Source organism: Lactuca serriola, chromosome 5 (genome assembly GCF_051521515.1).
Source record: "Lactuca serriola cultivar US96UC23 chromosome 5, Lser_US96UC23_V15, whole genome shotgun sequence".
NCBI lineage: Eukaryota > Viridiplantae > Streptophyta > Magnoliopsida > Asterales > Asteraceae > Lactuca > Lactuca serriola.
Window position 1 is genome coordinate 324,473,593 of NC_136412.1, and position 26,289 is coordinate 324,499,881.

A 26,289-nucleotide genomic window follows, 5' to 3' on the forward strand; every position below is an offset into this window, starting at 1 on the left:
TTGGTTTTATGACAACGATATGGTCTGATGTTTTATTAATCTAAAAATGGAAAATTTTATGGTCTTATTTTTGGGACATTACAAACCGATCTTAATTTTGGTTTATGTGTCACACACTACCATGCTGCAACTTCTAAAAATCATAATTTTCTCTTATAAAGTTAGATTTGAACATTCTCTAAATGCACGGTCTCGGTTTTGCTATTACTATGAATTTTGTCAAGACTATTTATCCTAAATAGTATTCTATTAAAAAAGTTTATTTAAATGACTGATAGCTTGTAAGGCCAGAATGGGTGTTACAACTCTCACCCATTTATAGAGATTTCGTCCTCGGAATCCTAACACACCTTAACTCTCATTAGAATAATGCCTACATACTATTATACTAGGGTTTTACGAGACCAACCTAAGATCTAGATAGCGTTGTTGTATCAAATTAGTACATCTGTACTTATTTAGCCGTAGAACTTCATTTTCTATCTTAGATGTACTCCTGAACTTCTTGCGAAATCTTCCAAAATTAAGAATTCTTCGGTATGGACTTCCAAAATTTATATTTTACGACGAATGATTACCTTCAGACGTGAAATGTCGATTTTTTCCTTTTGACTAAGAGCACTGTCGACTCGATATAAAGCGATTAATTGGGAACATGTATCTACGACATCCTAATGAAATTTACTTATTCAGAACATTCCTCTAAAAGTCTTATGTTACATCATTAAAATACTCACGAACCTAAATTATAAGTGGTTTATCTACCTAGTTCAGGTGTTCCATCATCCTAAATTTTTAATCAAAACTAGTATAACAGGTTTACTGGCTTGAAAACACTGGAACCAATACTTTAATATTGGTGACGGACTCATTATAAGGCCTGCCTATCTTCCAACCTACTAGATTATAATGAACACTAGGTTACCAGAATCCTTCTTGCAATGCTCTAACTACTTTTTCTATATCAAGGTACAACTATTGTTTGCACAATTCGTTCACGGTACATCGTGACACTTATCCAACTACTGGGATTTTGACGCCCTTCACTCTTGTCATCATCCCATTGGTCTGAAGACTCACGATCAACCTTGTGGTGGTCTTAAAGACTCACAACCATTATCTAACTGTCATAAAGGAACCTAGTCATCATTCTTCCTTAATATTTACTTATCACAATATTTTTTTCTTTTTAACTTTTGAGTCTATAATCGATCCTAGGTCCTTAATCTACACTATACGGATGCTAAAGTCATATGTCGTCCTATGTCAACCTATAAATGTTAAAATTTGATCCTAGTTTTATATTAATTCTTACGCTCATCGATTAAAGGAATAACTAAACTAAACACGTAGTCTACTTTATATAAAACAGAAGTATTACCATATGCTTAATGGGGATAGTCCTTTTCGAATGGTCTTCTCCTATGGGTCTCTAATCGTACTTACGGAAAATACTCTATCCCTTGATGTTGATTCTACTACTAAAATCCTTTGGCATGGGTTAACTAAATTCTTAATATGGTTGAAATTGAATCTCTAAGTTCGGTGTGTCCCATGAGTACTTGACGCTCTCTATGGAAAACTATACCACCTATTGAATTCCTAGTCCTTTGCTGCGAGGACGAATTCCTTATTTGTAAAGGTATGAAACGAGTTGGTTCTCTTGGCTATCTGATTCGTACTTGGGAATTTTTCCAATTCCTAAATCATATCAGACGCTTGGGAGGAAATACTAACCTTTCCTCGAGAAGCAAGAAACACATAGCCTATAGATAATCTAACATAAACTTCTTTCTTCTGTTACTCATACAACAAAATTAAAGCTAACAACCTCTTCTTACTCGTGTTGCAACTCTCCTGGATCTTGATGTCGAAATCGAAAGTCGAACTACCTTTTGCACTTTTTCCTTAGGGGTCGATTCTCCCCTACTTGGGTTCGACCCATCATATGCTGCTGCTTGTAACTAGCCGAATTCTAACTTGTCTTTGCCTATGTGACTTGTAGTTCCTTTTGACTTTGAAAAAAACTCATGGTTGTCATATTCAACGACCTTCTATATTCCTATCATCGTACTACTACTCGTATCTATTGTAGTAATCTCCTTGCATATCCCCACCAAAACAGGATAAGGTCATAACAAGCACAATGTTGTCTAGGAATGCACTAACACATATATAACTAATTGGTATAAGGGGGTATTACTAAAGTAGTTGAAATATTAGCAACAACATTGGTTGGTGGACCCTTCTCATTTCTCTGGGATGATTACCTTGTTGCATTCTAATTATCCTTTTTCATTCTAAATTTGGTACTACTATACATCGGTCAAGGTTCTTAGAACCAACTCACTTACGCAATTCTACTTTATTCAGACTCGATCTTTTATGGACACCAGGGCCCAAACTTAGAGTCATTCTTATAGACATCACCGTACAATAGGTAATGACAGAAATCACGCAAAATGAATTAATAGTGTTAGCCATACTATCTACCTAACTACCAGTGCCTTAGAAACTTTGTGACTCTTCCTGATCCAAGTGCAAGTCCTATGCTTTGGGTAGTATAGGCATCTACTACCTTTCACACCTACTCATACTTGTCCTAAAAATTGTCTCATAGTTTCCAAGTCACTTTTGACACTACACACAATGACCACTAAACATATGTATGTATGTGTCCCATGACCAAATACAACAAGTTTTTCCTAGACTCCACTATGACTTTACATCTTTACCGTTACTCTACCTTAGGAATATATGCCCTGTCAAGCATATATTAAACTTCCTAAACTCTCCTTCTAGGATTCCTTTCCATTTCACCTTACTAGTAACTGAGGAAGAACTTCTACCAATATAACGATTTATTCGAACGAATACGATTACATGCCTATAAAATCAAACCGTCTGCCGACTGAAAGATTCGACACTACAGCGGTTACGAGAGTTGTGAAATGACGTCAAATCAAGCAATCTAAAACTATTCAATTCTAGGAGCATGCAACCTAACATATTTGTTAAATAACTAATTAATATTAATATAGGTTCTAAGCAGCCAACAACAAACAAATTTCCTAGGCTATAAGGCATCTTAAGCCTCAGGCAATTCTAACTGTCAATTTCTGAAAAGATCCCTAACCTACATACTAGCATGCATTTCTAACATTTTACATATCAAAAATTAAAATAAATGGATATTTTGGGAATCACTTTCCTTTATGAGTTTTGGCTGACTGTATGCATCACATTCTTTCCTTTTTGTATTATTCTTTTTATGAAATGATTTATTAATTACTCAGGTCCTTAGTTTGAATATGGAATCACACGAGTATTTACCCAGTTCACTAAAACCAGAGCTCAGATACCAACTTGTAACGTCTCCATTTTCAACCGAAAATTTTCATTTTTATTTATTAAAATATATCAAAGAGTAATTACATTGTGCGGAAACATGTTGCGAATGTCTGTGTGTACAGTTGAACCTTTCCCTTCTTACAAGTCAATGAAGTGAATGAAAAATATTTATAATCAACTGGGTAAACAAGAACTTAGTGAGTTCCCCAAAATGTCATATACCATAATACATATATCGGGCCCCGCCCGATAAGCATATAAACAGCCCCGCCTAAACTACACAATGGGCCCCACCTAACCTACATATAAATGGGCCCTACCCAAACTACATGATGGACCCCGTCCAATCTACATGACATGCCTCGCCCGACATAAATAATCATATTACACACAAAGATACTACACTTTAGGCTCTACTAATACATGCACATAGAGGCTATACTTTCTACTTTATTAGCTTCGAGTACACTAACATTGAACACATAAAGACTATATTATCAACTCAACTCTACTAGCTCTTGTATCCTAACATATATGGATGTGTATTGTAATACACATTATAGTGAAGTAACTCACATGGACGTTTATTCAAATGACTAACAGTTATCTGGGCGATTCTACTGGCGATCCAATCTGGCAGGTAACACACCTAACAAGTGTTAACAAGGATCCTAGCGAAAATCGGGAAGATCACTTACAGGGTTTCGATAACGAGCACTTCTATTTTCCCAAACGACTACCTCATAGCTTTGCTAAAGTACTCCAAAAACCTAGAAATGTCGAACTTTAGGGGTGAGTGGTCTCTAGAGAGTTTGGAGTGAAGAAAGTGTGAGGAAAGAGTGAGAACCAGAGATATCTATATATAGTAAGGATGTGTGTTGCGCACTGTAGGTGCATGTTGTGAACTAGGGTAACGTTGATCCATTCGTTGCCTGCCATGTGTCAAAACCCTTGTGGACTACGCTGCACCTTCTTGAAGTTGTGTGTGCCGTGCAAAACATAGATTTTGTAAATTTTGTAACTTATTCATACGAGCCTCGCTTCTGACATTCTTTATATCTACGCGTAGCTATCGACGATATCTACAACTTTCATTTAGACTCTGTCGGCTAATTCTCAATTTATTTTTAAAGTTATATTTTTATAGGCTTAGACTGTTAAAGTCTGTATAAAATCATAACTCTCTTATACGATATCCATTCTCGACCATCTTTATATTGACGTATAGGTATTGACAAGATCTTCAACTCTCGTTTAGATTATTTTTTCTAACAATCAACCAATCTTTAGTTTTGGTTTTTGTATCACACACTATCATGCTGCAACTTTAAAAATCATAACTTTCTCTTATGAAGTCAGATTTGCACGTTCTCTATATGCACGCTTTCGATTTTGCGATTACTACGACTTTTGTAAAGATTATATCCTAAATAGTATTATATCAAAAACGTTTATTTACATGACGGATCGTTTATACTGTAAGATGAAAATGGGGTGTTAGAGAGGGGTGGTGGAACCACCTCCTATGATGATTTGAAGAGAAATAGAATGAATTGGTGTGAGCTGAAGCTTAAGTTTGCAAATTATGTAACATCCTGTTTTCAGAACTAAAAGTTTGTCATTTTTAGCGAAAATATATTTTTTTTGAATAATAAAATAAAAACTTATAAAATTAATTACTTCAAATTTATAAATAAAATATAGGCAAATCTCGAGAAAAGTTCCAAAATTTTAGTCCAATTTATGAAAAAGTCTCAAACTAAATTTTTTTATTTATAGAAAAGCACAAACTACCGGCTAAAACTTCGAAAAAACCTTTTTTGGCTGGTTTCGTAAATTTAGCTGATATTCTGTCCTTTTTCGTTAGTTTGCTCAAAATATTATGATTTTTTTGAAAATTACTCAATAACCAAAATATTAAGACTTTTCTGAAAATTATTATGAAATTAATGGATATTATTATTAACAAATCATTTATAAACATAACAAATATTTTTTATTATAAACAAAGGAAATACATTGGTTTCTAATTTCTAGAAATAGAATGGTCGACATGGTCTATTGTTTGTTGACCGCTTCAAACTCTTTATGTTCCTCCTATGTATCGTTATACAAGAGTTGATAATATTTGTTAATACACAATCAATAAGTGTCTACTTTCTATTAGGTGTGACGCTATAAGATCACATGTTATTAGAAAATATCATTAAATAATAATTCTTGAATATATAGATATTTCATTATGTTCTTTAAAGTAAATTCTACCTAACCTACATACATTATTCGGTAACAACCATCAAATTACAAACATAGTGAAAAATAAACTTTGAATGACAATTTAAATAGATAATCACCCTACACTTTCTTCCATATAAACTATTATTCACGATTCACTTTTTCACATTTGATAGATGTGTGTTTGCCTATGGTTGTTACCATGTGAGGTATGGATTTTAGTTGGTAGTTAGGTTAAACAACATAAGAGGAACACCAACATTAGAAGAACACTCACTGAGTACATCTCACCATCATACCCACAACGATGCATAGGAGGAACGTAGAGAATTTGATGTGGTTAATAAGCAATACAAGAGTACTTAGACCACCAATTTATTCCTAGAAATTAGCAACAATTGTATTTTCTTATTTATAATAAAAATATTTGTTATGTTAATGATTTGTTAATAATAATATCTATTAATTCCATGGTAATTTTCAAAAAAAGTCCCAATATTTTTGTTATAAGGTAGTTTCCGGAAAAGTCCCAAAATTATAAGCAAACTAACGAAAAAAGACGGAATACCGGCTAAATCTTCAAAACCGGCCGAAAAGGGTTTTTTCGAAATTTTAACCGGTATTCTGTGCTTTTTTGTAAACAAAATTTAGTTTAGGACTTTATCATAAATTGGACTAAAATTTTGGGACTTTTCTGGAGATTTTTCTAAAATATATGATGGATATGATGATAGAAATATACTAAAAGTTTGAGTCGACTCTTGTTGATCAAATATGACTTGAAAGTCTTTAATTTTATGGGATGGAATTATACAGGGAAATATCAACGTACTAGTTAGCTTCTCAGCCTAATATGATAGTCTAGGTGTAAGCTTTTGAAGTTGAGGAACCAAAACTGTCTTTAAACAAAACTTGAAGGACTAATTTAACATAGTCAAGACCATATTGATAATAATAGGAAAATTACGAGGAAAATATGTGTGAATAAGACGTTCTATCAAAAAGACTACCATATTGACCAAAACCGTCAATTAGACAAACTAGATACCCCAAACCTCATAAACAATTTTTTTTGCAAAAGGAACTTTCCAAAATTTCAAAATCGAAGTTTGACAAAATGAACAACACATGTGAACTTCGAGTGCATACAAATTTCCCCCAACTTGATCAACCTGATATCTAGAGAAGGAAACGTTGAAGTTTTGAAGACCATTGAGTTGGACAGAAAAGATTTCGTTATTTCATATCCTCGAAGAAATCGAGGATGAGAATATACTGACGAATTTGTATAAAGATGTGATCATAATACTGGAAGAGGAAAACAAAGATCATGAAGATTATATGAAATATTAAATTGTGATTTTGATTTATCTGATATGTAATGGGTTACTTATCAAATAAATCGTATTACCAATGAATATTTTCAATTTATTGCAATACCCCGATTACATCATTTATGACAATGTTATCAATATACAAATGAGGTTAACAAAATATGAAAATGTTGATTTAACGTAGAATAACAATGTATAGATAACAAAACAATATTTAGTGCCGAAGAAATAACAACGATAATAAGTTTAATGTTTAGGATTGCTCACTGAAAAAATACGTTTGGTCTCGAAAACTATATGCGATTTAATCTCCTTTAAATTATGGTCTTTCAATATGAATTTAACATTGCTAAGAAAATATATTCCGTGACCCAAACCTCGTATCCACGATTGAATATTCTTCAAACTATGTTCAGTCCAAGCTAACGATAATGTTGCCGAAAACATATATATTCAGTGCCGAGAACATATATTGAATGTCACAGACTATTCATCCGTTGTCGGGGATCAATGTAAATTAGTATTTTAAATCATAATAATATTTTGTTACAATATCTGAAAATTTGAATATTTAAAATTTTAAAATTTTATATATTTTGGCATAATATTTGAAAATTTTAAAATTTTAAAATATTTCAGCCTTGGAACGCCAAGTAGTGCTGAGAACTATCTAGCCTTAGTTTGACCGATATTGACCGATTTCCGTTAAACACCCTAATCGTAATTAGTTGCAGACCACGTATCGCCTAAACGGCCGCCTAAGTCAATATTTACAGCACTGATATATATATATATATATATATATATATATATATATATATATATATATATATATATATATATATATATATATATATATATATATATATATATATAGAGAGAGAGAGAGAGAGAGAGAGAGAGAGAGAGAGAAAAGTTCAATAGATAACCACAATTATTGGTTTTCTAAGGAACCAATTTTTTTTTCAAGTTCTACAGTTTATTTTTTATCGAAAAAAAATTAAAAATATCTAAATTCATAGCATAACATTGTGAATGTTAAATATATTTTTGGATTTACCATGTGAATTTAGATTCACATTGTGAATTCGACGATTTTTTTTTCCGAATTTGATATCATTGGAAAAAGAATAAAAAGTTATGAATTTCTGTATTTTCAGTTTTTTTTTTTTTTTTTTTTTTTTTTTTTTTTTTTTTTTTTTTTTTTTTGATAAAAAGTACATTCTAAAAGTTGAAAAAAAGATTAGTTCCTTGGTTAATTATGGTTCTCTATTAAACCTCACCTTATATATATATATATATATATATATATATATATATATATATATATATATATGCTTAAGTTATTCTATTCAAAGTAATTATTGTGTTATTATATGCATAAATGTGGGCCAATCAATTTAACTTATTTTAAGTAAGTGATTATTACATATTATTGAATTTAATATAATTCAAAATTACCATCTATTCTAACTAGAAGGGTATTTTAGTCAATTGGTATAGGTTTTAATAAAGGAAATTTGCATATTTTAAGGAAAATTGCATATTTTAAGGGAAATTGCATATTTTAAAAATCCGATTGTATGGATGATAATTCTCCTAATTCGTAACATCCTAACGGAATATGTTTATCAATATATTGAAAAATAACAAATATGATTGAACCATACAAGAATACATATTCTGACATAATATATATTTTGATTTAATGAACTTCTTGAAGAATAACAAAATTTTGGATACAATTTAAAAAAAATTCATTACATTCTTAGAAAAGAAAAACATTTATATACTATTCTATGAGAATGTTACACTTATTATTAACAAAGAAATACAATATATAAATCATTATACCAGAATATATTATTACATTTTTTTTTCATTATATTGTATATTATTCTGCTGGAATAATCCATTCTTTTTGGAAGATTGGTGGTCATTGTTCATCTTCATCCCATACAATGTTCATCTTCAAGATTCTATTCTGACATAATCGGAATTCAAGATTCCATTCCAGTAGAATGTTGTATGTTTCATATCTACCCTGTTTTACTTTGATATCTATCGTTTCGTTCCCAGCCAAGAAAACAAGAACATTCTTGTTCTTGATTTCATGTGTACCTGCAAATGAGAAATACAACCACTCATTGTTATTGCTTAATCTTCTTTCCATGACAATTTCAAGCAATAATCATAGGGTTAAATGATCGACCTAACAGTATATCTACGCCTCATCCCTCACCATCATCTAATAGTGATGTATCGATTAAGTCATGTATCATAAACTCCATCTGCATAACTCACTAGAGGTCCATCTGCAATTGATCAAAGTTTTGTTTGGCAGGAAAAATTATAAATCAAGATATACCTCTGAATGCAAATAGTAACGTTGAAACATATTACAACATTTAGTATACCTTTTACATAACCAATCTCCCTTTTTCAACTCAACCTGATCCCAATTGTCTCCTGATAAGTAATGGAGAAATTTGAAAACGATATTATCATTCAAGAGGTGGAGAAGTTTCATAGAGGATTATTGTCAAACAGGTGGTGTGCTTCAGCTTAGAAGCATCGTAAATTAGAAACCCAATGAAGAACAATGTTATATACCTCATGAGATCAGGCCGATCACGGGCAAAGTTAAGACAAACATATTTCTGGGTGATGATTTTAGGGTTTGACATAGATGCTTAAGCATCTTACCCTAATTCAGAAGGTCGTGACTCAATCCGGAACAATCGGCCGTGAGAGTCGACGACTATGCCTCCGAGACACACCCACTGCCACCACAACAAGGTGACAAGTAGTCGACGATGGCAGTAATGGCCGACGGCCATGGCAGCCGGCAGTGATGGTGACTTGAAGACGAGGACCAAACAAAAAAAAGGAGAATGAATGAGGAGAACCATTACCTTGGAACCGCAACTACAAGCCAAACACCTCTAGATTGACCTCTCCTTCTCTAGATTAGTACAGTTCCTCGATCACAACTTCACCTTTCGTCTCTTCCCTCTCGTTGTTCTCTGTTGAAGCCGCACCCACCAAAACCGGTTGCAGTTTAAAGGTCGAAGTCTACGGTAGGGTTTTAAATTAATTTTCCTAAATTAAAGGAAATAATAATTTAATTATTAAATTACCAAAACTAATTAATAGGTAAAATCACAATTTTATCGCTATCTAGGTTTTTGAAATGATTGACCCACAATTATGCATACAATCACACAATAATTAGTTATAATACCTTAACCTACTTCTCTCTCTCTCTCTCTCTCTCTATATATATATATATATATATATATATATATATATATATATATATATATATATATATATATTATAATATGGAATCTATTCTAACTCTAAAACTATAATAAACGTTAATATAGAAACTATGATGCTATCACATACCATCTCATAGAATTGACCGAAACAATTTAGGCCAAAGAGATCCTGGCTCATTAAAAAAACCGCCACTTCATTTTTAGCAAGAATAGAAAAGAGACTACCAATACCTAACCTTCCTAACTTGTTAATTTCGGCACAAGAACCTTCTTCCATTTAACTCAAGATAACTTCTTTCAGCACAAGCAAGTCATATTTTGAAAGTTTTGATTTATGTGTGAAACTTGTTGATGGAAACAATAGACTTGAACTAACAATTATAAAAATCAACCAAATGTCAAAAGTTTGTCATGAAAAGTATCATCCCGCATTCCCACTATATCATCACTATGATGCACACACGGATGACCAAACAGACTAGTTAAACTCTATGCGTCTCTAAAGGCTCAATCTAGTTACTCCTGTTAAGATAAAAAAAGGCACAAATTTTTGAATGAATAATCGATAGAACACAATAGTAACGTGCCAAAATTGGTAACTAGGGAAAATCAGTCGCATATTAAAAGTATATGATCATGATATTTGTTAAAAAGAATTAAATTATAGTCATATATGTTGAACTTATGAAGTTATAGGTCAATTGCACATGACATGAAGTTTCATTATTGTTAGTTGTATAAAAATATGATATATTTTATTCAATGGGTATAAATGTAAGTTTACCATGGATCGGATAGGGTTTGGTCAACCAAAAGCATCCTTATAGTATAAGTCAGTTCACGGATCACTTGAGTTTTGCTCCTCCAAAAATATTGGAAAGGAACATCCATCCACCTCATTACACCCCTTGACTTTCCTCAACGTTGCATGTGAAGCCCTCCACCTAGATTCTAAGTATGAAGTGCATTTTTTTGTAAGGATGTTTTGGTAATTCTTGATATCGTCTAATGAATATATCAAAAATTCCCAAAATATCCTTACAAAAGCAAAAGCATCCTTTAGTATATGGCATATGCCGCTATCGGCTATCAACATTAAGGTCCGTTTTTCCCATTAAACGTTGTTTGGATAAATCTAGATAAATTGTTATATGGATGAATAAAGTTTATAACTATATGAGACAATGATGACATATTTGGTAAAACCGAAGGAGAATATAAGTGAGAGCTAAACTAAAAAAAAAAAGTTATCATTTAATTAATATAGGAAACATCGTGATCTTTCTTTTTAAACTAAGAAAAAACGTTATCATGGAGTATATATTTGTCAAAGAATAGTTATGTCGCATTAAGTCTATTAACTAAAAGGAAACATCACATTAAGGCATATGCCCACAAGCAACATCTAACCTCCAAATATGAATACTATAGTACGTTGCATATAATTTTACAATTTATTCCCATAATAAAGATGGATGAGAGAATAGAGAGAAAAATTGGTGTGAAACTGATAATCTGATATGACATAGGTTGAATGAGTTGGAAATGAAAAACTCCCTAGATCCTAAGAGTTGTTAAATAAAATTTGAATGAATGGACAATTTGATTTGCTCCAATCAAATTATAGTTCGCTTTGATTTTTTACTATCAGTTATGAAGATTGAATACATTCCAAAATATATAATTTTAACTTTTAAGATCTAAATTTGTTAAGTTTAAATCCACAAATTATTCATTTAATTCCATTTTGGTAAACTTATAAAAGAAATAAAAGTTAATGTCTTACTTGTAAATTAAAATACATACTAATTATAGCTTTTTATGACTTCTAATCTAATTTAAAATAATATCAATAAATAATAAATAACTAGATATATTTTAAAAATAAAAAAGTTAAATACATAAACAAATAATTATATTTGATTTATTTGAACCGTTTTGAGTTTTTTTTTTAATAATTAAATAATAATTCAATGAATCTAAATTAATTCAAATATACAAAATCATACATGTGAATTCAAATCGTCCAATTTTCCCAAGTTATTTCCCCTGGATTGACCTTATGACAGATTAAAATGGGAATTATGCTTAATTTATTTTTTCTATTTGAAAATATAATTTAATTGTAAAACTAAAAGGGCTGAAGTTAGCAATTCATTTATACATGAGGGGCCTTAGTGTATGTAAAGGATCCTTTAAAACTCTGTCACTGCCTCACCCACCAGAGACGCTTCCTTCCTCACTCCTCCTGTCGCCGCCGCCGTGCCACCGGCGCCATCCACCGTCACTCTCAAAAAAAACACCACCAGTTCTACCTGCCTTCATATTTCTCAGCAAACACTCACTCACGCACATGATCAATTCTCTCCCTGTTTTGTTTTCGTTAACGGTTACACAATTAGCCGGCGAACTCAGATTTTCGTCTCTGTGTTCGCCTCTGTGGTGAATTATACTCTTTGGTTAGGAAATCTACGTTAATTTTCCACGAAACAGTAACAGAATCAAGAAATTGCTTGAAGCAGACTCAACTGCTTCATACACTCTCCCTCTGTAAGTTTTTCACATCCCTCGCGTACAAGCACACACATACACACACAAACTGCATTGATCAATTTATGTTCGAATTTATCAATTTAATGTAATTCATCTGCATCGATGAGTATCTTTTGTATATTCATCTTTAGTTCCGCTTAATTTACTCGAGGAATTTATATAATCTGGTAGTGTTGACGAGCTTCGTGGAATACAAACTTACGCATTACTCTTAGTGATGTATACACAGTCTAAAATGTTAATTTTGCAGGTAATTTCCCTTCTCAGTTTTTGTCACCAACAATTTTTTTAGGGTTTTCACTGTTTCATTGAATTGGCCATTGAAATTACCAGATTCTTCAGTAATCATGAATTGTGGGTTGAGATTTCTTGTGATGTTTGTAATTGATCAAAAGACAACCCTTAATTTGTACACAATTTCCGTGCTAACTCTCTAGATTGATCTGGATTATGACTTGGTGTAGTTATTATCTAAACAGTGTTGTCGTTTCCCCCTTGTTTTTCATTGAAATTGTTTTTACAGAGTGGTGATTAAGAGGGAAATGAAGGATGTTTTCTTGGGTGGGGAAGTTAGCATCAGCATTCTGGTTACCTTTAAGTCTATATGCCCGTACGAACAAGGATGATAGCTTGGGTGATGATGAGAATGATCCTCTGTTATGGTCTAAAGAGCTTGAAAAACACGCATTCGGTGAATTCTCATTCGCAGTTGTTCAAGCCAATGAGGTTTTAGAAGATCAAAGTCAGGTAGAGATAGGTCAAAACGCCACCTTCATTGGCGTCTACGATGGCCATGGTGGCCCAGAAGCTTCACGCTACATCTGTGATCACCTTTTCCCTCATCTCATCCGTGAGTCTTCTCCAATCTTCTTTTTCCACTTTTCCCCCTTTTCACTTTCACTTAACTACTTTCTACTTTTCATCACATAAATCTCGATAAAACCTCATACTCTGTGCTTCACAGATTCTACCTAAATTTAATTCAAAAAATATATGTTAATCTAATAGGTCTTACACAAGAAAACGGATTAAATTTAACATCGTCAAAAAGCCTTAAAGACGCTGTTTCTGCTACTGAAGAGGGGTTTCTCTCTCTGGTGAGAAGAACATGTGGGATAAAGCCATTAATGGCTGCTGTTGGATCTTGTTGTTTAGCTGGGCTTATATCTCAAGGCACATTGTACGTTGCTAACATGGGCGATTCTAGAGCTGTGATCGGCCGTTTAAATAAACGCAAATCAAATAAAATTATAGCTGAACAAATCACTGAAGATCATAACGCTTCCATGGATGAAATCAGACAAGAACTTAAATCTGATCATCCAGACGACCCTCATATCGTCGTTATGAAACAAGGCGTCTGGCGTATCAAAGGCATCATTCAGGTTTCGAGAACGATAGGTGACGCGTATCTGAAAAAACCCGAATTTGCCCTCGACCCATCGTTCCCGCGGTTCCATCTTCGCGAACCGATCCGGCGACCCGTTTTGAGAAGCGGGCCGTCGATGCATACCCGAGAGTTAAAACCGGAGGACAAGTTTGTTGTGTTTGCATCGGATGGATTATGGGAACACATGACAAATCAACAAGTTGTGGAGATTGTTCATAATAATCCTCGACAAGTAAGACCTTGTTGACTTTTTCTCTATTGAGTGAAAAGAGAAATTACTGATTCATTTGTATTATGTGTTTAGGGTATTGCGAGAAGGCTAGTGAAGTCAGCAATGGTGGAAGCTGGTCGGAAAGCAGGGAAGAAGAGGTACGATGAAGTGAAGAAGATGGAGAAAGGGTGTAGACGTGCGATTCATGATGATATAACGGTGGTGGTTGTTTTTATCGATCAACAAAAGATGAATATGGAAATCGATGAGTTATCGATGCGTGGGTTTAATGACTCGACTTCACCTTCTGGTTTTAGGGCTTTGGGATGAAAAAGATACTCGGTTTTGTGTACTTTTAATCTTTTTTTTTTGGCAGATGTTAACTCTATTGTTTTTGCATGAATAATAATAATAATAATAATAATACTAAAATCCCACGTATTTTTCAAAATTCTCGTTTGTATGAATTAATGAATATGAAATATGAATGATGTATTTACTAAAAGGTTGTGGATAAGGTCCCACAAGCATTGAATCTAATCATAAATAAGCTGTTGAAAATATACGAGGGTATCACATTTATCTCAAGAGGCCATTGGGTAAAGTGTATTACACTATTTCAAACATAATGACCTAAGATGAACATAATGATAAAACCTAGTGAGTAAATCATATGGTTGGACAACATAGGTAATATAAAAAAAACATCAAAAAAGTTAAAAAAATTTTATAATAGGTAAAACATTGCGATGAATAAAAGTGTAATTTATTAACCGCAAATCTTATGAAACTTCAAAAAAGTAAACAATGTACATAATAATATGCAATGTATGAAATGAAATAAGTTTTCCAAAACACCTAGTCTTCACTCTAAAAGGACTCTCGAAGCTCTCTCATATAGAAAGGTGGTTAATTGAAACCTACTCATGAAATAGCACACAACACATTCACGTATACAAGTTTCCATTTCAAAACTTAAAAAACCACTAGGGTATATGTTAATCACCACACATGAATCATGTGAGGCTTTTGCAAGGCCTAACACACGTGAATGCATTTTAGAATGTCATTTGAAGCTTCAAGGCTTCAAAAATTGTATATCCAAGTTCTTGAAAAGTGTCCCAACCACACAAAACTCAAAACTCATCAAATAATGGATGCACATGATTTGGAACTCAATATATATATATATATATATATATATATATATATATATATATATATATATATATATATATATATATATATATATATATATATATATATATATATATATATATATATATATATATATAAAAGGCGTCCCAACTTCAAGATACTTCTTTAAAATATTTGTTTGATATGAATAAAACACATTATACATATAGTTTTCAGAGGAAGCAAGGAAAACATCCAAGTGACACCGGTTAATGTACTCACCTCAAAAATATACATAGCCTTCTATTCGACTCCCCTAAGTATAATAAGGATTATCGAACACGTAAACTTATACTCATTTACACACATAAACCAACATAACATGTCCTTAAGGAAGCAAGGAAAACTTACAAGCGACACTGGGACCAATATTTGACAAGATCATATACCCATTTTATGAAAAAGGGAAACATGTGTCATGTGATTTTGGTCATGGAAAGCATATAGTCGTGTGAATGGTCCCAATCAACTCATTATGACCAAAATTTTCAAAAATACTTTCTATTTTGATCTAACCATTTCCAAAACAGATTCTAATGATCTAGATAGAAGCATATGGTTTAAAAAATTATTCCAACACTTATTTATATCCATATTAAGATTTCTAGTTAGAGTAATACATGATTAAATTATGTAATTAACATCATCAATAATTTAAAACTTAAAAATCATTAGTAATAACCATTATATTTGATTCTTTTTTGAGATTTGAACTTAGAACACTAAAATCTAACTCCCAATCATATTCGAAATATAAATTCATAGTCAGTTTTAAATTCATATTGATCAAAGGATGATCCACCATTGTTCGGGCTAAATATGTTCATCAAAGCTCTATAACTTCAAATTTGACCAAATTGATAGATTATCTTCTATTACTTAGACATATATTATTGACATCTACATTAAACACATTAAACCGTTGTGTTTCACCAACAATTCAAGATTAGTAGATTTAGAAGGTGGTTCACCATTGTTGGGAACTTAAAACTTTAAAGTAATGTATGTAGTGAAGAAAAATAAGGCTTTAACACTTGAACTTGATGATAATATTTACACTTACTAATATCTTCTACATTTCAAATTCTCCTTCGACTTCCAAGCTCTCTTTTTATAATACACTTGAAATTAGGGGTGACGTGGTCACGGAATCGAACCGAACCGAGAACTTGTAAAATAAAAATGTGAAACCAAGCCAAATTGTGTACTCAGTTCTGGTTTAATTTCAATTTTCATATCAGATCAATTTGTTTCTTTCCATTCCATTTGCTCACCCCTAGCTAAAATCGAACCGAACCCAAAACTTGTAACAACCATAAAAATCACAAGAAATTTAAACTTTTAAAATCAACCCAATTCATAAATTGTTTATAAATAATAGTTGTCAAAACATTTTTTCCAAAATCAAAGTCTCCCAAACTCTGTCGTGGTCTCCACCCTCGAATCCGAAACAAAAGCTAGAAACCTAGAACAACCCTGCTAAAGAAGCCTCTTAGCCCTCGCAGTTGAACAGAGAGTTGGCCCATGCGAGGCTCCCTCACCATGAATGACCAGTTCTCCTTACTTGGTGTTCAAACCCTCACCAACTGGTGCTCACAATCGATCATGGCTCTATTAGGTCCCAACCAATCCATCCCGATGATTACTTTCAATCCCCTCAAAGGAATTGACACCAAAGTGGATGGGAAACCTCTCATCGAACATGTTCAGAATACTCCTCTGAAATACTCTCGCAGCACTCACAGTACGGTCATCTGCAATCTCCACCTCAAGAGGGGAATCCAAAGTCCCCGGAGCATCTCGAAACTTCTTGCTGGGCGCAAGAGATACAAATGATCGGGTAGCCCCCGAATCAAAAAGAACATGAGCCGACAATCCATTGACCAAAAAGGTCCCTAAACAAAATCATAACAACATAAGCATAACAAGAAAGCATTAAAAGAAAAAGATAAGTCACATACCAATAATGACATCCGGTGTTGCACGGGCCTCATCACTGGTCAACTGGAACACGCTACTCTTCACAGCAGGAGCCTCCGCCTTGCCCTGGCGGCCATCAGTAATCCTCAAGGCGGCTGACGCAGGCTCCACCACTACCCCACCAGACAATCTCGAACAATCAGCCTTCTTATGGTCGGTCTGGTTGCAGTGGAAATAAATCAAGCCCTTCTTGGGGCACTCCATGCTCATGTGGCCCGGCTGGCATCAACCATAACATACCAAGCCTGCTACCCGACAGGCTCCACATTGCGGCTTTCCGCACTTGGCACAACGACCCCGTCCATGATGACCTCTGCTGGGAGGATCGGTGGTCTTAGGCTTTTTAGCCTGACCCAATGTTTTCTGAACCTGCTCCGGTTTCCGCTTTGTTCAGAGCTCCAACTCAATTTCCCGCTTACGGGCATTCTCAATCATGTCATTCAGGGTCTTGTACCCCGAGAAGCTCACAAACTCCCAGATATCATCCATCAAAACCGCATGATATCTTGTCTTCCTCATCTCCTCATCCGCAGCGTACTGCGGGACTAGTAGTGCCCTATCTCTGAATTTGGCGGTAATATCCGCCACAAACTCCGTAGTCTGGTGAAGGTCCTGGAACTTCCTCACCAACTGTTGCACCTCAATGGCCGGTGCAAACTCACGATCAAACCTCCACGCAAACTCCTCCCATGTTATCACCGTCACGCTTTCCGACCCAACTTTACGGGTAACCTCCTCCCACCAATCTCGCGCCCAATCCCTCAGCATACAGGATGTGAATCCCACCTTTGTCGCCTCAGGGCAAAAGCTCATGCACTGAGCATTCTCCATGTCTGCAATCTAGCGGCAACTAGCGATGGGGTCCTTAACCCTAAAGTACTCAGGTACTCCACACGCCTTGAACTCCCAGAATGAGAGAGTTCGAGCCCCAATCTGACCTGAAGCGATCTCGGTTCGAAAAGACCTGGTCCGGTCCTCCATAATCTCCATGATCCCCTCTTTGATAGATCGAAAATCACTGGGGCAACGTCAAGGATGCCGCGTGTAACCTCATTTGCGATAAGCTCGCGCAACCTCTCATCCATCGGCTCTACACCAGAGCCTGAACCCAATCTTGAACCTGAACTTCATCGTGCAGTATCACTATCCTCAACTGAAAATACAACCTAAAAAATCAATCGATAAGGAAGTTTGAAGGGATTCCTCCCCACCGAACTCCTTATAGCTTCTAGGTCTGTCCTTGTTTTGGGTACAGGTCCTGTGCTTTCAAGAGTACGGGCCCAATACTACCTTCCACACCTACTTGTACCCTCCCCTAAGGGAATACCTAATACCTCTAATTCACCCAACCACAGATAAAACATGAACCACAGAACACATCACATACACATATCCTAGACTGTTCTAGGTTCTCTCGATCCTCGTAGAACCCGAAACCTAAATCAACACTGCAGGTTGCCTTATGCATGCAAGTTATACATAGATAGAATCACATAGATTGTCAAATAAAGCTTCTAACCTAAGACCACGACCAAACAAGGTGTCACATCCCCCAAACCGAGATGGCAGAAACATTCGGGGGCGGAGGACGTCATGTATAGTATCATAACAATGCACAATAGTAAAAAAAAAACAACATCCATTGCATTAATAAAATAGTTAATACATGTGTGTTCTTTGTATAGTTGTATGACACCAAAAAATGTAAAGCAAAAATAGAAGAGGAGTCTGAACATGCTCCGTCTTCTCCAAAACTTGTGCCAGTGTACCTGTCTACTGGTTCCTTGAGAATACAAGTTATTTTGAAAGAGAGTATCAACATTTAAGTTGGTGAGTTCATAAGTTTTTAGTGTCAAAATGTTTGTATTTGCTTCATGTAAATGTTAGTGTACTTCCCAGAAAATCCTATATTTTCTGCATAAATGAAAAGTAGTCTTCTACCCCAAGACCAAATTGTTTGTATGTTTTGTTCTCTTGAAAAAGTGTAAAATGTATGTTTGTACTTGAAATAGTATAAAACGTATGTTTTCCATATTTGTAAACCATATTTACTAGAAAAATAGTATGCATTGCTCATGTGAGATTATCATTGTATGTATGAAATGGAAAATGAAGATTCATAGTAGTATTGTTTAAAATACATTGCTGATGAATTAACTGCCTTGTAACCGAGTTGGTTAATTAAGGTTTTAATGTGATTAAGGTTATAACCATGCTTGATTGATGAGTATAAAGCACGGCGTTCTTCAGGCATCGAAAATGATATGACATTTGTCACCCGTAGACCTGCAGGTCCCACTGTAGCTAGCAACAAGGTATGGGATGGTCAGTCCGTATAGATCTATACACAAACTCAGGCTTTCCCTCCAGGAGACTCTGGTTACAAAACATGACTTAGCAAGAATATTGTCGTGCCGTGAAATAGTATTTCACATTCTAGTTAACTTGTTCACGTATAGTATGTAAATTCCTTCTTGTTCTTGTAAATGAATAGTATACTTTGTAATGAAATGTAGTAGTATGAAGGTATTGATTCATGTATTGTTTCTCTGATCTAGAAAATAGTATGAATTGATTCTCTAAACTATACCTATTATAGTTTACTGGTACGTTTTGTTTGAACTGTAAATGATTCGGAGAAAAGACTCAATTGCCCAACATATGCAACTGAGTTAAGTATGTCTTTGAAAATGAGATTTAATATTCATGTATATATTTAGCATGTATAATTATGATTTAGTCGACAGTCGGACTAGTGATCCTACCCTAAGCCCACAACTGTCACACCCCAAAACCGATAACGGCGGAATACGTTTCGGGGTGGAGGACATCATGTACAGTATCATCACAATTGCATAATAGTAAAACAAGAAACATACAACCATTACATTACATAGTGAGTTTAATTACAAGTGTGTTCTGTAAAGTTTCAACAGACACCAAAAGTAATACAAAAATAAGAGATGGATCTTGTATGCCCCACCTTCTCCAAAATGTTGCACCTGTACCTGTCTATTTTTGACCTGAGGATACAAGTTATTTTGAAAACGAGTATCAGCATAAAGCCGGTGAGTTCATAAGAGTTTAGTGTGAGTTTTTGTATAAAATGCATTAGAACATATAGTGTGTAAAGCTGTGATTTACAGTTTGAAAGTAGTAGAAAAGCCCTAGAAAATCCTATATTTTCCAGTAAATACATCATGAGTGAAAATCTTCAAGTTGCAAGTAAGTTTCATTGATGAAAACTGTTTATTGAAAGAGTATATTAGTAATTTACCAATACGTAGTGTAAATAAGAAAAGGTTATGCCTGACGTCAGTAATAGTGATGCAAACTCCCATTAGTAATAGATACTTATTTACTTCGGGATGTTAACTTATACTTTAGTTTTAGTATTTTAGTGTGGATATAGTGTATTCCTTGTATGCGACTGATAGTGTGAGTAATAGAGGACCCCATGACCTTCCCGGTCATGCACAGTGTAGTGAAATAGTGTCATCCCTGGGCTTACACGGCTCGGACTGAAGTTAACAGTCGGGATGTAATAGTGTCTGCCCCGTATAGATCTATACATGTAGCGTCGTCTTCCTATCGAAAAACCCTGGGCATAGTATGTAGCGAGTAGAGTATCTTGTAGTGAGTTAGTGTATTATCTTCCTGATTAGTGCTTTCTCTAGTATTATAGTGTAGTAGTCTTTTATATAGCTCGTAGTGTGTTCTCCTATTCGTGTATCGTCTCGTAATAGTATGTAAAGTAGTAGCAGTAACGAGTAGTAGTGGCCTTAACTATACCTATTATAGTTAACTTAGTGTGTATGGTTCTTGGCAATTAAGTAGTATAGGCATCGAATGAAATGAAAACGCTTGCTTCCAACACCAATATACATGATATATAACTAAGAAATCAACAACAGTCGGACGGATAACAACTACCCTAAGTCCACAATCAAACAAGAACAGGAAATAAGGCGAGCTATCGGTCCTAAGTCCTTCAGGTCTTACTTATATAAATATATTAGTGTGGTTACCTTTTATAAGAAAATTTATTTAATAAAAATCTTGTCCAAAGAAAACATTTAGAAAATAGTTTATTTATCCAAAGTAGTTTCGAAAATGCAAAGTTCTTTTATAATGCATAGTGATAAATCACATGTGATTTGAACTACGAGTAGTGAATCACATGTGATTAATCTTCATGAACATGTATATTTGACTTGTATCCCCCCCCCCTAAAACATATAAAAACATTTAAAAGGTTCATTACAGGGGTATGAACTCACCTGAAACCGAGTAAATCGGGTGAAAGTGTCGGTTGAGCGTTTGGTACCAAATAAGGACTTGTACACCTTTTAAGACCCTATTAACATGTGGAATATGTGTTTTACAAGAAATTAGTCATTTTATGCTTTTTATTAATACATTTAAACATTCTAGCATTGATTCGGGGTCTTAGGGCTTAGAGGTGGTTCTCGGGGATTGTACAAGGCCAAAAAGGGGTTACGGGGGAGTCCAAGAGTTTACTCCCTTGGAGTTTACGGCCCAAAGGCCACTCCTTGGGATTTTACGGCCGTAATCCCCTAGGCTTGGCCGTGAACTCTTGTTCACTCCCTAGAATGGATGCTAAGGCCCTTAAATAACTCCCTTAATTTTTCTAGTGAAGGTCTAGGGCAATTTAGGGGGTTTAAACCTCCATTTGGTGTTGTTTGGGGGAGTTTACGGTCCTAGCTTATGCTTGGGCCGTAAACTCTATGTTATCCCTCAAAATGTGTTGTTTAATGGCCCTAAGCATTTCCTTAAATCATATCTTAATTCTAACATGCCTTGGAGGAGTTTTTGAGGCACTTTCACATGGAAAATGGGTGTTTACGGCCTAAGCATATGCTTGGGCCGTAAACCCTCTTTTAGGCTCTAAAAACTTGTGTTTTGATGTCCAAACCCTCTTAGGTAGTTTCCTTAATTAGTATACAAACCTAAAGGAAAGAAAAATGGGACTTTGGCCATGTTTTGGGGTGTTTACGGCCTAAGGAGCTTCTTAGGCCGTAAACTCCTTGTTTACCCCTCAATCATATGATTTTTGTGCTATAAATACAATGATGTATGTTTATAACAAGTTAGGGAGGAATATCTTACGTTTGGAAGCCGGAAATCGTGGTTTTGGAGTCGAAATCGGGTCTAGAGAGAGAAAGTAGTGAGAGAGAGTGTGTGGGTGGTAAAAAGGATGCAAAGTGGTATTCACTTCCTTTATATATGCCTCGGGTATTGCACCCGATACACGACTACCCGATGCTAAAGTTTAACGGGGTTAAAACTTTTTACCCGGGTGAAGTGGTTGAAAAGTAATATAACTTTATTTTGTTAAACGGGATTAGCATTTAACAAGTTATATTTGCTTATACTAAAATAATAATGACATAAAATATAAATAAATAAATAGATATTTATTTATTGACGACTCCAAATATTACGGGATTTTTATTTATAAAGCGACGAATTCCGTTAGCGAAAACGGGATTATGTAACGGAATAACATTTCGGTTGTCACAACAACCAAACAAGGAACAGGAGTTACGGTATTTAACCATAGTCCTAAGTCCGTTAAAGCATGATTATACATAAATATACAAACAAATATGATTTTGATATTGTAGCACCCGGTTCCTGGTACGTAAATGTTATCTGAGTATTTCCTTTCTTTTAGCCTTGGACTCGGCGAGTCATAGGTCCGACTCGCCGAGTGGATGCGGGACCCAGGACACGTTTAAGTTGGCGACTCGGCGAGTCATAGCTGTTGGATGAAACCCTAAGTTTCAGGGGTTTGCACCCTATTTAAAGGACTTATCAGCCCCAAGCCAGCCCCCATTGACCCTTAAAGCCCTGTATCTCTCGTTCTAAGCTATTCTTTGAGAGTTTGAGGTTAGTGTGTGTGTGTGTTTTTGAAGGTTTGGAAGGAGGAAGGAAGTAGATCCAGAAGAAGGGAAGCCATCCAGGCATTATTTGTGTTCTTCCAGCAGTTCCTTTGAGGTATAACCCGTTTTCCCCTTGATTCTATGCTTAAAACTTCATTTGGGTCCTTCTTGGTCAAATCCCCAAGCTTGTATGTGCATTGTATGTCGTAATAAGATGTTTGGCCTCTGGATCTAGGCAAGATTGAGCTCCAAGAGCTCAGATCTGTTAGCTTTATGGCCCCATGTTGCTTGTTAGCCCTAGATCTACCCTTTTGAGACATTTTGAGCCCTAAAATCCTTATTGGTGAATATCCACACGTAAAGTTGGAAACTTTACGTGTGATTCGTGTCCTAGAAGTCCAAATCTGTGAATGGCATGGACTGGAATCGAGCAAATCTGTGTATTTAGTGGATGCATGGCAACGACTCGGCGAGTCGTTCATATGACTCAGCGAGTCTGTTCGCGAGTCTCCGAGTTTGTCCCCTTTTCGTAGTGTCGAGTGAGCAGTGAGTCACAGGGTGTGACTCAGTGAGTCGGAAGCTTAACTCATCTATGGAGGTACTCGGCGAGTCAATGCCCTGACTCGGCGAGTTCAAGGCAATCTCCTTAGATCAAGAACAGACTCGGCGAGTTGTTCATACAACTCGGCGAGTCTCACCATAAGTGTTCTTCGGATGAAGATGGACTCGACGAGTTGTTCATACAACTCGGCGAGTCTTAGCATCAGTGTTCATCGGATGAAGACGAACTCGACGAGTTGTTCATACAACTCGGCGAGTAGGATGAAGGACTTGAATATTGGTTAAGAAGGTAAACCCGTCGAGTCGTCGCCTAACTCGACGGGTAGGATCGGGATTCAGGGCAGTCGTTTGGATAGGGACTCGGCGAGTTGGAAAGCCAACTCGGCGAGTCGGGTCAACTGAAAGTTGACTCTGACTTTGACTTAGGGCATGGTCAAGGGTAAAATGGTCTTTTTACCCAAAGGTCAGTGCGCACTGTTTGATTGGATATATTGTGGGAATTGCAGCCGGAGGATTTCCGGAGCAGCAGCAGCAGCAGCAGGCAGTCAGTTCCCGATCAGATCAGCAGCTACTTCGAGGTGAGTTACCTTCCAGTAGCGGTGGGTCTAAGGCCACAACGCCGACCCACCAGTAGGAGACGTATGGTAGATGATTGTCTTTGTGATATCATCTAGGTTTACTACTACCTGATATGTTATATGCTATTACGTTGTATGTGATAGTAGTCGAGTTCGGTTGTTAGGACCGAAGGGTAGTCAGACACCCCAGATACGTCTGACAGTATATGATGATATGTTTGCATGCTGGCTTGTTATGTTATATGCGATAGAGGTAGTATGAGGGGACCAGTCCCTGTGGTCGGTTGTTAGGACCGATGGGTAGTCAGCACCCCAGAATGGCTTGACATGGGTAGTCAGCACCCCAGAATGGCTTGACACGGGTAGGACGACACCCCAGAACGGCCGTACCGGGTAGTCAGGCACCCCAGAATAGCCTGGCAGTATGTATGTTACGTGTTTGTATGGTATGTGGTACGACGGGGGAACTCACTAATCTTTGTGCTTACAATCTTCAGTTTTGGTTTCAGGTACCTCCTCAGCTAGGGGAAAGGAGCCAGCGCGGTAGCAGCATGTCACACACACACTCTCCGGTTTCCGCATTTATGAGCTTCACTGGGATTTGTACTCTGATATTTTGATTGAATGTATGAATTGGCTTTTAGACATGGTTCACTTGTGTTATGATTTGATCATACATTGTTTTTAGTTTTTAATATTTTCTAAAGTAATGTTTTTAAAACGAAATTTTTGGTCATGAAAATTAGGTGGTCGTTACAAGTTGGTATCAGAGCCCTGATTTGAGGGATTCGGACACACCCTCGGGAGTGTCTGAACTCAAATCGAGGGATTAAAAGATTTTCTAAAGGAAAGATGTTTTCTAAAATTGAGAAAAAAAAAGTTTTGAGAAAGAACGAAGTGTGTGATGTGCGCGACCGGCCGAGCTCAAGTAAATATCCCCAAAGTACCCATATAATTTTATGTTATGTTTATCAGTTTTTGTAGAACAACATGCTAGAATAGGACTAAGGATCTAGGAGTGATGCCTTATGTGCCTGCTTAATGTGGTTCAGTTGTATGAGAACTTGCATGCTAGTTATTGAGTAGATAGTAAGTAGGATAGCCTGATTAGGTTATGCCTGGTAGTATGAGCTTAACACTTTATGCTAGCTCAGTTCCTGAAAGTGGATAAAGTTAATTGAGATTGTTACCCTTATCTGAATGTTGCTTGCTTCGTGCTTCGTGGGACTCTGAATAATGGGAGTTAGCCATTAGGTGAATGCGTCACGTCACATGTGATCAGGGTTGAATAATCTTAGAGTGCCGGATTTGATCCTACTGCGCAGCTCTTGTTTGAGTCCAACCGTTGTAGGGACGAGTCCGATACTCGAAGGATTATCTGAGCCTCGTCACATGTGATGGTATTCGGGTAATGGCTAACTGGCATTACAAGGAGGCCTGCAGCAGCTGAGGACTGGTTAGAGTGGAACTAGAGATTTCCCTAGGGCAAGCCTAGGATGAGTATAGCAGTAATCAGCAGTAGTGAAAGGGATCTGGTGGAGTCGAGGCATTCCTTGAAGAAGGTACGGATAGATGTGGAAGGTAGTATGGGCCCGTACTACTGAAAGCAGAGGATCCGTACCCGAACCAAGGATGGCCAAGATAATACCAGGGAACTTGTAAGTAGATGTGATCCCTCAGGGAGTATCAGTATCACTAATGATTGTTGT

The 26,289-nt window shown here is 35.7% G+C and overlaps 1 protein-coding gene and 1 long non-coding RNA gene across 3 annotated transcripts; one reads left to right on the top strand and one right to left on the bottom strand.

Moving 5' to 3' along the window:
• Positions 1-8,748: 8,748 nt before the first annotated feature.
• Positions 8,749-9,972, bottom strand: LOC145051937 (uncharacterized). The gene is made up of 4 exons (XR_013683875.1): positions 9,836-9,972; positions 9,338-9,389; positions 9,133-9,235; positions 8,749-9,041 (listed from the first exon to the last, which is right to left on the bottom strand). It is a non-coding gene; the product is annotated as an uncharacterized LOC145051937 (long non-coding RNA).
• Positions 9,973-12,431: 2,459 nt separating this feature from the next.
• Positions 12,432-14,809, top strand: LOC145055132 (Protein phosphatase 2C family protein). 2 transcript variants are annotated; one of them, XM_079003424.1, is made up of 5 exons: positions 12,432-12,754; positions 12,929-13,007; positions 13,281-13,607; positions 13,766-14,379; positions 14,452-14,809. In XM_079003424.1, exons 3-5 carry the CDS (start codon positions 13,307-13,309, stop codon positions 14,686-14,688), a joined length of 1,152 nt encoding a protein of 383 aa, XP_078859550.1. In that variant the 5' UTR covers positions 12,432-12,754; positions 12,929-13,007; positions 13,281-13,306; the 3' UTR covers positions 14,689-14,809. The 2 variants fall into 2 exon arrangements, with proteins under 2 accessions (XP_078859550.1, XP_078859549.1); XM_079003423.1 differs by lacking the exon at positions 12,929-13,007.
• The last annotated feature ends 11,480 nt before the right edge of the window (positions 14,810-26,289 follow it).